Source organism: Aphanomyces astaci (genome assembly GCF_000520075.1).
Source record: "Aphanomyces astaci strain APO3 unplaced genomic scaffold supercont1.99, whole genome shotgun sequence".
NCBI classification, from domain to species: Eukaryota; Oomycota; class Saprolegniomycetes; order Saprolegniales; family Verrucalvaceae; genus Aphanomyces; species Aphanomyces astaci.
The window spans coordinates 77,835-88,270 of NW_009798362.1; the positions used below are offsets into that span (position 1 = coordinate 77,835).

Here is a 10,436-nt window from a genome sequence, read left to right on the forward strand (position 1 = left end):
TAACGTTAGTTGTGGTGTGACAAGGGGTACAATAGTGTTGTGAGTGTTACCTGTGTTCGACCGACCGCGAATCCCAATTGGGTTTGGTCGTCGCCAAAGTCCTGCGAATAATACTCGCGTCTTCCTGACAGAGCTCGTCTGGATGAAGGGTTACAGTAGTTGTGGTGATGCGATGTACTGTACAGTAACGAGTGCTACCGGAGTACTACTATAGTACAAGGACCATTGAGAATCCAATAATTATATATATCGTTAGGCTGTTTTTCGAGGAAATATATTTTCGAACGATGGAAGCTGTGGTTGGGTGGATTATAACAGAGGTTGGGTGAATTATAACAGACGTTGCGTGACCTATTAATAGTACAACGGCGATAACGTTACTATTTTACATCGTCGTGAAATATAATAGAGATGGATGGTACAGTAGGGTCGCATCTGCTTAGGGGATTTCGTGACTTATTTAACAGAATATTGAAAAAAAAAGCTGAAATTATAAGCGCATTATGTAGCTACTAGTACATGACTAGCATATTACAGGAATAATACTTGGTATTTATTTCGTGTGGGGATAACTATGCGTAATGCACGCGCTCAGGGACAAGGTACAGCCGACACAACTCGCGAAAGTAACTGCGGAGGATGCGCTGCTCCATGTCTTTCTTGCTCGGGACTGGGTTGGACGCATTGAGTTCGGGGCACTGGATCAGTTGGGTCAAAATATCCACGTTCCTAGGCATATATCGCAGTGGTTTTACATTTATATATATATTCCAAGTTTTATATTTGTTTGCATAGAACAACAACGTTGTATGTACCTTGCGTTCTTGTGCTTTGTGTTGGCATGCAAGTGCACCAATGTTTCCAAGTACGACAGCTACAATATAAATAATATCAACAATCATCTATATCGCCACAATATACTGTGATCATATGTACTGTGTACTACTATTAACTATTCCTGTGAAGGGTAGTAACAGTTACCTCCCAAATGTACTGGAAGAAGGCGGGATCATGCTGCCCCGGTGACAGATGCAAGATGCGCAACCCATACGCAATTTCGTCACCGGGAAAGGTCTGGTATAGCACGGCCGCCGCCACATGTGCCCCCAACTTGACCAGGCAGTACGACTACATACATTCCCATATTGTCACCGTTCTTGTCATCAATATATAACGACATATGGAGATATTACCAGTCGAACGAGGGAACCGTGATCGATTACGTTTGCAAATTCAGGATCGGCAAAAAAGTTGGTGGCCAAGGACGCTGCGACCAAGTAACTTCGCACCGCCGCTTTGAAATCTACAATATCCCACCATATATATATATTTATATATATATTACTGTTGCACAGAGAAATAAAAATATACTTGTACGATCACATATCGTTGATACTTCAATTGTATATATAAACACAGAGAAATCAATAGTATTATTGTCGTCGATCCGCGAAATACCGTGAAATAAACATAAAACGTAAATAAACTTATCCATGAATATCATCATCATTCACACACATGTCATCTGAAATCAATAATATTAAAGGGCAAAGGTATGATAAAATAGGGCAACAACTAGTTAGTTATCCATGATTCACAAACGTGGATATATATATATAGAATATACCTCTATATAATATTTATAAAATGAAATATACACATCTATTCCAAAGTACAACAACCCAACACTTGCATATATATATATATAAATTATATATCCTCCAAGATCCAGAAATTCACACGTAAATATATATATTCAACGTGGTACCTGCAGCTGACGACAGTTTCTGGAGCACGATCGGGTTGACCGAGATGTCGGCTTGTGCGCAGTGCCATCGCGGGTCTCGAGGACATCTGGCGAGGAGCGCATGCAGACATGTCAGATGGACGTGGACAACGTCCGCCTGGGGCACTTTAACCGATTGCGCCGGATCTCCGCATGGCAAATCGGTAGCCGACGGAGCAAATGCCGTCAAAATGGCCAAGTCCCCATACGGCGTCAAGTCGTACGAGATGCGGTATTCACACTACTCGACCAAAAACAAATATATATTATTATATATATATATTATTAGTCACCATATATCCGACCACGAGTATGCCAAACCTATAAATCGAATGGAAAGTACATATATATATATATATTCATAGTGTGGATTCAGTCTAAATATGTCGAGACCCTTATCCTATCGAATGGGTCGTATCCAACTTTCGAGCTTTTGATTGGCTCTTATGACAAGAATATTCAGCCAATCACAAGTTCCAGTATGAGGCCAATGTTGATTCAAAACCATGCAAGGAGGATAGAGCGACAACAGCCCCTATATATATATATATATATATATTTATTTATATATCAATATATATTCGTACCAAGTTGAGCGCGTACATACGCTGCAGCAGCCCCGCCGTGAGCGAAATCACGACATGGAGGGCCGACACTGGCAGCCAGTCGAGCACACCGTCGATGGACTTGACGACCTGCTTGATCACGGCCTCGAGCAGCGTCAGTACGGATTTGATGGGAAACCCAAGCTCGGGAGATGCGCCAGATGCCGATGGCGGCGGCAGGCCACAGATTGCTTCCATGAGGGCTCCGACGGCAGCTGCCACGTCGAGTCCATGGGGGGGATGTGGTTGGGGTGGTGATAATGATGCTGTAGGTACGATCTCGTCTATATATATATATATATATATATATAAAACATCAATATATGCAAGTGTACTGTGTACATACACCCCAAATCCTGCATTCGAAATAGAGTATCATAATAGGTAGTAATAGTAGGTCATATCGTTATATATATATATATATATATCGCATTTTGTATTCGTTGTACTAGTACCTGACGTATTCGAATCGATTTGAATCGTAGTGTCCCACAGTTTGGTTTTCAAATCGGTCCATTTCTCTTGATACAACAACGTCTGCACGACCTATTCATATATAAATATATATAAATATATAAATATATATAAATATATAAATATATATAAATATAAATAAATATATATAAATATAAATAAATATATATATTTACGATAGATAGCCCTTGATATGTACAAGTACAAGCAGGCTTACACCATTTGTTTATATTACTCGGATGATATAATATATATGACACAAGCGTACCTACCTTGTACCTGTCAAGACCTTGGATCGGGGGTTGTGGAGTGTACTGGCGCTGCTGGCGAAGGGTACCCCCCGACAGCCCCACGGGCGCCCGCAGTGGAATATCGCAGCGGATGCGCTGAGCTACTGCGTCGGCATGCATCCCTTCTTTAAAGCAGCCGACATGGGCGTGGAGGTAGCCAACATCGTCGGCGGTCACGAGAAGGCGGCGGAGGGCGCAGATGCCCATCGACAGGATCGACGGAACTGATCTCCGAGGCAGTTGATGTGGACGCGATGGGTCCGTGGTTGGTGTCGACATGTCCTCCAATGGTAGCAATATCTACTCTCACAACCACGTTATTACATATATATATATATTGGTTCTGTTGCATGCACAAGTAGCACCATACATATACATTTTATATATTCCCATAATATACGCATATACATCCATCACTTTTGAATGGATAGTTATGTGATATATATATATATATATATATTGGACGATAGATATATATATATTGGACGATATATATATATATATTGGACGATATATATATATATATTGGACGATATATATATATATATATATATACATGTTGGTAGATGGCATTGAGAAGGCGTAGCTTTCGACATGCGACTACCGCCTCGTCTTCGTTTGCGTGGATGGTCCTGCCCTGTGTTGGCTGCTGGTGTTCCTCTGCCAAAAACTTCTTGATCTTGTACTCCAACTGACTTCGAACGCTATATTATATATACCATAAGTACATGTATATACATGTATGTAGGTAAAGGACTCAGCTCCCTCTCTAGGAAACTCCACAGGTCCACAACCATCACGAGGAAGGCGTACCGAGGACTTAGCACAGTAGTATTATTCCCTTGAGGTGGCGTCAGGCGGCGGAGGTTGTCTTGTTCCAGTGCTGGTAAGAGCTTTGCCCATTCATGATGGTCGCTCCACGTGAGCACCGCGGCGTCCGCCGTCGATGGCGGCGGCTTTGGCGCGCCGACCACCGACTCACACGCGCGTATATACCCGAGCAGTGTCTACATGATCACGTCATCGTTCCATAATGATCACGTCATATCACCACCAACACTTGATTACGTCATATCATCACATGATATGATGTCATAATTGTATATACACACAAGACAGTAGTATCACGACACAGCATGACCACAAAGACCCTGATCACGTCATCACGTGGGCCCTGGCACCACGATCACGTCATATTCTCGTTGGTTTTATACCCCAAACCATTGTATGTCAAGACAGGAATGATCACGTCATCAACATACACAGCATGGATGGAATACTCGGCAGACGCCGAGATATAACGTCATCCCGTGATACAATCACCCCACCTGACAGACGTACCTTGTCCACGGACCCCGCCGTCAATGGCTCGAAGCATGCGACGGCCTCGTCAAACTGGCGGCGGTGAAAGTAAAACACGCCCAAGTCCATCTGCAGCGCGCGGCGAAGCGACGCGGCCGCCGTCGACTCGAGCGCTAGTGACGCCTGGATGTCGTCCAAGAGCTGGTCTAATGGAACAAGGCCGGAGATGGACGCGAGCTGTTCGACTTCGTCCGGCGGCGGCTTGGCGTTGTCGCTCAATGGAAGCTTGTTGGCCACGGTCAATGCGCTCGTGTGCATCTTCTTGATCGCGACGCGGAGCTGCCATCGGTTCCTCAAGAGCATGGCGTCGTCGATGGCGATCTGCGCGACATCGTGCAAGTTCAACCCGCCTTTGCGGGGGTCGCTCGCGTACTTGACCAGGCCGTCCACCAGCGCTTTCTGCAGGTTCGTCGGTACCACGGCTTCGATGTCTTCGAGGGTGAACTCGAGCTGGAGCACCACCAGCGCCGCGAGACACTGCAACGTGTGGTCCCGCGCTTTCGTCGGCTCGTCGACCCCGGCAGGCTTGGCCTTGCGGAGGAGCTCCGTCAGCACGTCGTGCGCCGTGGGTGTCAACGTTGGGTTCGCTTTGAGAGCTTTCGTATGCGCGAGCAACTTGGCCGGGAGAAACAGAAAGTCGTACCAGTCGTTCTCGGCGTACGCGGGCTGGACCTCGATCGCCGGTTGCTGGAACAACGACCGGTAGGTTCGGTCGGCCGCGGGTACAGGGCGAGCGGGGCTGTTGGGTGATGGTGGAGGTTGACGATTAGTGCTTCCGCCGAGCCCAAAGACGAGTCCTCGCTTGTCAATGATGTCTTGGACGTCGTCGTCCGACGGCCGCGGGGTCCCTGGGCACTCCATAGTACGTACGTACGTATTGCTTGTGGGTTGCAAAACAAACACTCAATAATAAACAATCATTTATTTATAGGATAAGTAGTACTCCTATAAATAAATGATTGTTTATTATTATTATAGCACTACTGTAGTATTAATACTACTTCGAAGCATTAATACTATTAATAGCCCGAGATTGCGAAATAAATGAAAGCTTTTTTAGTGAAATAATAAATGAAAATAGCAACAATCCTGTTTTTAAACCAAATTTAGTCCTAAATAGGACTCCCACGACAGTTACAGATCAACAAACACGTCTCGAATCATAATCGAGATGCGGCGGGTGCGCTCGACCGGCTGGCCTTGGAAGTGCTGGACACCTGGAAGGATCTCATGTGTGTATCGATAGCGAACGCCGCCACTATGGAAGCCCCTTGTCGTGACGGACGAAGTCATGATGGTTGAATGTACCGCATGCAATAGAACGACCGGCGGGGCAAGAGAAGGTCGATGCGGTTGTCCCCGTGCTCTTCTTCGAAGCGCATGACGGCGGGGGAGAGCAAATTGAGTCCGGCCACAACTTGACCGGAAAACTACGTCGGGGTCGTCAGCAATGATGCATCTTGAGCATTGTACCTTGATGGAGTCCACGTGGGGCTTGATGTATCCTGCTTCCGCCAAGTCAATCACGTGTACGGGAGGAAAGTACTCCAAGTCCTGCGGCAGGATCGGCAGGGTGCGCACGCGAGCGAGAATGTCGGCAGCCTCTATGCGCGAGCTCAGAGATCCCACGGGAATACTTTGGAATGTGTACGAAGTACAGTACCTTGACTCCATTTCACGGTCTCCATTTCCTTAAAGTTGACGATCACTTGGTCCCAATGGTTCACTTCGTATCGTCTCCGCCGCAGGAGGGCGGCGGCTTCGTCGGCAAGCAAACGTTCTTCGTCAAGTGTCAACACGTCTTGCATGACTTGGAGGTCGTTCCAGACCAACGCGGCATCTTTGCACATGGATCGGTCCACCAAAGGCGAGTCTTGCCATGAGAACGACGTCGAGAAGGCTCGTTTAAAGCCCGTCGATCGATGGCACCTTCCGCCTCTACCGACGGCGGCAAATCCACGCGATACCAGTCCTCGCATGTGCCTCACCTGACCAAAGCAATTGTGCATGTCTGTTGCACCGACCGGAATGCTGTTATTTGATTGGCTCGTGATGTACCTCATAAAATGCATTTTTAATCCTACATATATTAACCAAATACAAGCGCTAGGAAATACATTTAAATCTCCTCGAGGGTTCCTATCATTGTGTACATGATGGCCAATGTGGCGCAGTATCGCGTCGGCCTCATCCTCCCGCTCAAGAAGACGCGAAATGGCCGCATGCAGGAGCTCCTCATGAGTCAAGACATGGGCATCCACTTCATCCACATCGATCTCGATGCGGTCACGTCGGCCCAAAACTTCCTCGACATGTATGGACCCCTCGACGCAATCCTTCACAAATTGGCGCACGACATGGTCTTCGAACCCCTCGGCGATGCGGCGGCAATCAGAAACATGCAGATCATCCGCGAGCTCACGTCTCTCCATCCCAACATTCCCTTCATCGATCCGTTGGAAAGCGTGCGGGTGTTGACCGATCGCGCCGCCGTCTCCCGCATGCTCGAGTCAGTTCCAGGGTCGCTCTTCCACCTTCCCCGCCACGCCATCCTCGACTCCGCAGCAGCCAAGGCCAGCATCGTATCTCAGGTCCATGCTGGTTTGTTTCCGCTGCCGGTGTTGGCCAAGTCGCTGGAAGCGTGCGGTGCGTCGTCGTTTCCTCAACCCTGGCTCTCATCCCCATTCTTTGTCACAGGCACCGACGCATCGCACGTGATGAAGGTCATCACTCGCGTCCAAGACATCGCGTCCTTGGATGTCTCTTCTCCCATCATGCTTCAAGTATGCGACGCTGCATGATCGCGTCTTCCTCAACACATCCTTCCCCCATAGGAATACATCAACCACGGCGGGAGGCTATTCAAGGGCTACGTGCTTGGCAAGGACATCCTAGTGGCTGAGCGCACATCCCTTCCGGACTTGTCGTCGTCCGCCGCCACCGTCGAATTCAACACCCAAGTGCCGTTTCCGACTTTGGCAGCATTTGAAACGTGTGCATCCACCTCCTCGCCGCCGCCGTCGCCGCCAACTCGTATGTGGACAACGACCTTGGACATGCAAGTCCAAGCGATTGGCCGCGCGATTCAAGCGACGACCGGCTTGAGTTTGTTTGGGTTTGACGTGATCGTGGCTGCCAAGACCAACCACCTTGTGGTCGTGGACGTGAATTACTTTCCATCGTTCAAGGAAATGACAGACTTTAGCGCCATGCTCCGCGCCCATGTGCGATCCGTGATTGAAACGCACACGTTGTAGATGTCCATCGTGCCTGTCCACATACGATGGTGGTGGCGATAGAGCCATTGCGTCAAGTTATATTTATTTAATATAACGGTAGCGGAACATTCTGTATGTTGTTAAATTTATATTTTCAAAATAAAAAACATTAGATAAAATTAAAAAAATATTACCAAAATATAAATATAAAAAATAATATATTTATTAAAAAGATATATCTTCTATACAAAGACGAAAAGGTCCTAATGTAGTTGGTCGGCAACGATAACGTCATCGCATGTTTGCCGTGTTTTGGTTTTCATAGCACCTTGTGAAGCTTACTTTGAAGTATAACGTTTGTTTCATTGTTCGTACGTTGTTTGGCTGCGATAGAGTCTACCAGTGTAAAACCAGGTAGTAAGTACTACTTCACAGCAAACCCTATGAGCAACACCGTCAATTACTGGGGTTTGCACTCAGGTGCAGATGGCGTGATGTGTGTGCACGTGAATGCAAAACAAGCTGGCCCTGTCGTGCAATGCAAATGCGCTTGTTAGAACATGCCAACGAGAGATGAAAACACGTCACAGCCCATTCGATGGTGTTGACCATAGACGTCTACGGAAGAGACCACACGAGCGCTGTAGCCAAGACCGCCATCATTGCCTCCTCCATGGACCCCGTTGACTCGACAATGAAGGAATATCAATGTCATTCTTGACTGGACTTGGCGGAGATCGTTTGGGATGGCCAAGCATTGAGAAACCAAATAGACGGGGATCGTAGAATGTAGTTTGTGTGAAGTAGTAATCGTATTATGCCGTTTACAATTGGCCGGAGTTGGCAATCACAACGGGCTTCTTGGTTTGGCCAGATTGGGAACCGAACGATTCAATCTTGGACACAACGTCCAAACCTTCGGTGACGCGGCCGAACACGACGTGCTTGCCGTCCAACCAGGGGGTAGCCACAGTGCAGATGAAGAATTGCGAGCCGTTGGTGTTGGGGCCGGCGTTGGCCATGGACAACACACCGGGCACGTCGTGCACGCCGCTGAAGTTTTCGTCCGCGAACTTTTCGCCGTAGATGGATTCACCGCCGGTGCCGTTGCCGCGGGTGAAGTCACCGCCTTGGCACATGAAGTTGGGGATCACGCGGTGGAACGCAGAGCCCTTGAAGTGCAAAGGCTTGCCAGACTTGCCGACACCCTTTTCACCAGTGGCCAACGCGCGAAAGTTTTCCGCAGTGCGGGGGACCTTGTCGGCGTACAATTCCATGACGATGCGGCCAACAGGTTCGCCGCCAATGGTCATGTCGAAGAAAACGGAAGGGTTGACCATGGTAAGATGCTTGAGATGGGAAATTCCAAAATGAATCTCTACCCGCCACACACTGACCGAAAAAATCCCCTTCCCCTGCATTTTTATTCGTGAATCTTAGATAATACCTTGGAGTTACTATGGAGATTCCACCAACGTAAAATAATACGCCGGATCCAACCCCCGTAAGTGCGTGGTACTTGGTCACTGATTTGATCCGGATATAAAACTCATATCCGTACAATTAAATCCTATCCCATCGACATGATGAATGATCATCGTTATCGAGGCAGAAGTACCGCAAGCATCATGAATAGGACGTCATGCATTGCTTGCGATGCAATGTTGGTGCATGAATAGGACGTCATGCAGGGATGTCTTTCGACGGACCTACCGGTAAGTACATTTGCTGAAAGAACATGTCGTCATCGACCATATAGGTACAGGCAACCCATAAGGGTGTAGGGAAAATTATTTCTCCTTTTTCCCCCAAGTATATAACAGTAAGGAGGGAAGCCTCACTGAATATTTCCCTAACAAGTACCAGAAAAAGAAGGGGCCAATTGAAAAAGTATCTCTTCCCAAACGCGCCAAGTACTTACAGTGTATTGAAGGCATACAGTAGTTACCGGAAAAGGTTGCGTAGCACAAATAGACTAACTACTCAGCCCATTTGGTCCGTCCATATGCCAGAAAGGAACGAATAGTTCTTGTAGCAATGGTCCTACTAACTTACTGGATATGCGAATTGGATGCTGTACGGTAGTCATGTTGCAATGCACTTCGAGTGATTTGTGACACCTAGGATGGCTGCAGCGTTGCCCAGTCCATTTTGAGCTCAAACTGGTATCATCGGCATTCGTTGACGTAAGCTTATCTCGACTGCCAAAATGATCAGACCACCGCCAAAGTTTGTATCCTGTCCATGTAGAGATGCTACTGTCTCTGCATGTAAACCAGCGATTTTGGGACGCGCAAGTTGGTGAACAAGCCGAATTTGCAACCCGAGTTTCAAGTCACCATTAACGTAGAATGCCACTTGCTGTTACACATAATTCTGGATTAAGGCATCCTTTTTGAATCCGAATTTGTAGACAATTTTCAGGGCAATCAATCCACCAATCATCGACATGCGATGTATTTCGCACAACTGGATACAGCGCATCATCATATATGCCACACGACGAATTCCCCGAGTGAGTGGGTTACACACCCACTCAATTGGTCAAAACCCACTCACTCAGGGAATTTGGTACTATTGACCTAAAACGTCCCTGAGTAAGTGGGTGGGACTAATTGCTTGCTACGATAAGTACAATCCTATGGTTAACGTGAAACACGAAGGCATACAACGTTGTACACCGTTAATCGTACCAACTACT

The 10,436-nt window shown here is 47.2% G+C and overlaps 4 protein-coding genes across 7 annotated transcripts; 1 reads left to right on the top strand and 3 right to left on the bottom strand.

Moving 5' to 3' along the window:
• Nucleotides 1–532: 532 nt before the first annotated feature.
• On the bottom strand, nucleotides 533–5,378 carry H257_17144 (hypothetical protein; the record flags this gene model as incomplete). The annotated part of the gene is made up of 11 exons (XM_009845821.1): nucleotides 533–729; nucleotides 816–874; nucleotides 982–1,128; nucleotides 1,194–1,303; nucleotides 1,769–2,027; nucleotides 2,374–2,675; nucleotides 2,847–2,937; nucleotides 3,138–3,455; nucleotides 3,712–3,859; nucleotides 3,969–4,162; nucleotides 4,497–5,378. 11 exons carry the CDS (start codon nucleotides 5,376–5,378, stop codon nucleotides 573–575), a joined length of 2,667 nt encoding a protein of 888 aa, XP_009844123.1. The 3' UTR covers nucleotides 533–572.
• A 175-nt stretch (nucleotides 5,379–5,553) lies between these two features.
• H257_17145 (hypothetical protein) lies at nucleotides 5,554–6,645 on the bottom strand. Of its 4 annotated transcripts, XM_009845823.1 has the most exons (4): nucleotides 6,181–6,645; nucleotides 5,991–6,121; nucleotides 5,826–5,947; nucleotides 5,554–5,775 (listed from the first exon to the last, which is right to left on the bottom strand). In XM_009845823.1, the coding sequence occupies exons 1-4, from the start codon at nucleotides 6,587–6,589 to the stop codon at nucleotides 5,652–5,654; spliced, it is 786 nt and encodes a 261-aa protein (XP_009844125.1). In that variant the 5' UTR covers nucleotides 6,590–6,645; the 3' UTR covers nucleotides 5,554–5,651. The 4 variants fall into 4 exon arrangements, with proteins under 4 accessions (XP_009844125.1, XP_009844127.1, XP_009844126.1 ...); XM_009845825.1 differs by having other exon boundaries at nucleotides 5,554–5,947; XM_009845824.1 differs by having other exon boundaries at nucleotides 5,826–6,121.
• H257_17146 (hypothetical protein) lies at nucleotides 6,628–7,847 on the top strand. The gene is made up of 3 exons (XM_009845826.1): nucleotides 6,628–7,163; nucleotides 7,215–7,300; nucleotides 7,352–7,847. Exons 1-3 carry the CDS (start codon nucleotides 6,671–6,673, stop codon nucleotides 7,772–7,774), a joined length of 1,002 nt encoding a protein of 333 aa, XP_009844128.1. The 5' UTR covers nucleotides 6,628–6,670; the 3' UTR covers nucleotides 7,775–7,847.
• A 421-nt stretch (nucleotides 7,848–8,268) lies between these two features.
• H257_17147 (peptidyl-prolyl cis-trans isomerase 1) lies at nucleotides 8,269–9,110 on the bottom strand. The gene has a single exon (XM_009845827.1). It carries the CDS (start codon nucleotides 9,073–9,075, stop codon nucleotides 8,560–8,562), a length of 516 nt encoding a protein of 171 aa, XP_009844129.1. The 5' UTR covers nucleotides 9,076–9,110; the 3' UTR covers nucleotides 8,269–8,559.
• Nucleotides 9,111–10,436: the final 1,326 nt, after the last annotated feature.

Excerpts from the sequence above, each read along its gene's own strand:
- H257_17145 (XM_009845822.1), bottom strand. The coding sequence starts at position 6,589 with ATGCATTTTATGAGGTACATCACGAGCCAATCAAATAACAGCATTCCG. Across the intron at positions 6,122-6,180 it reads GACCGTGAAATGGAGTCAAG|AGGCTGCCGACATTCTCGCT; the intron begins GTACTGTACTTC and ends GCTCGCGCATAG.
- H257_17146 (XM_009845826.1), top strand. The coding sequence starts at position 6,671 with ATGATGGCCAATGTGGCGCAGTATCGCGTCGGCCTCATCCTCCCGCTC. Across the intron at positions 7,164-7,214 it reads CAAGTCGCTGGAAGCGTGCG|GCACCGACGCATCGCACGTG; the intron begins GTGCGTCGTCGT and ends TCTTTGTCACAG. Across the intron at positions 7,301-7,351 it reads CTTCTCCCATCATGCTTCAA|GAATACATCAACCACGGCGG; the intron begins GTATGCGACGCT and ends CTTCCCCCATAG.
- H257_17147 (XM_009845827.1), bottom strand. The coding sequence starts at position 9,075 with ATGGTCAACCCTTCCGTTTTCTTCGACATGACCATTGGCGGCGAACCT.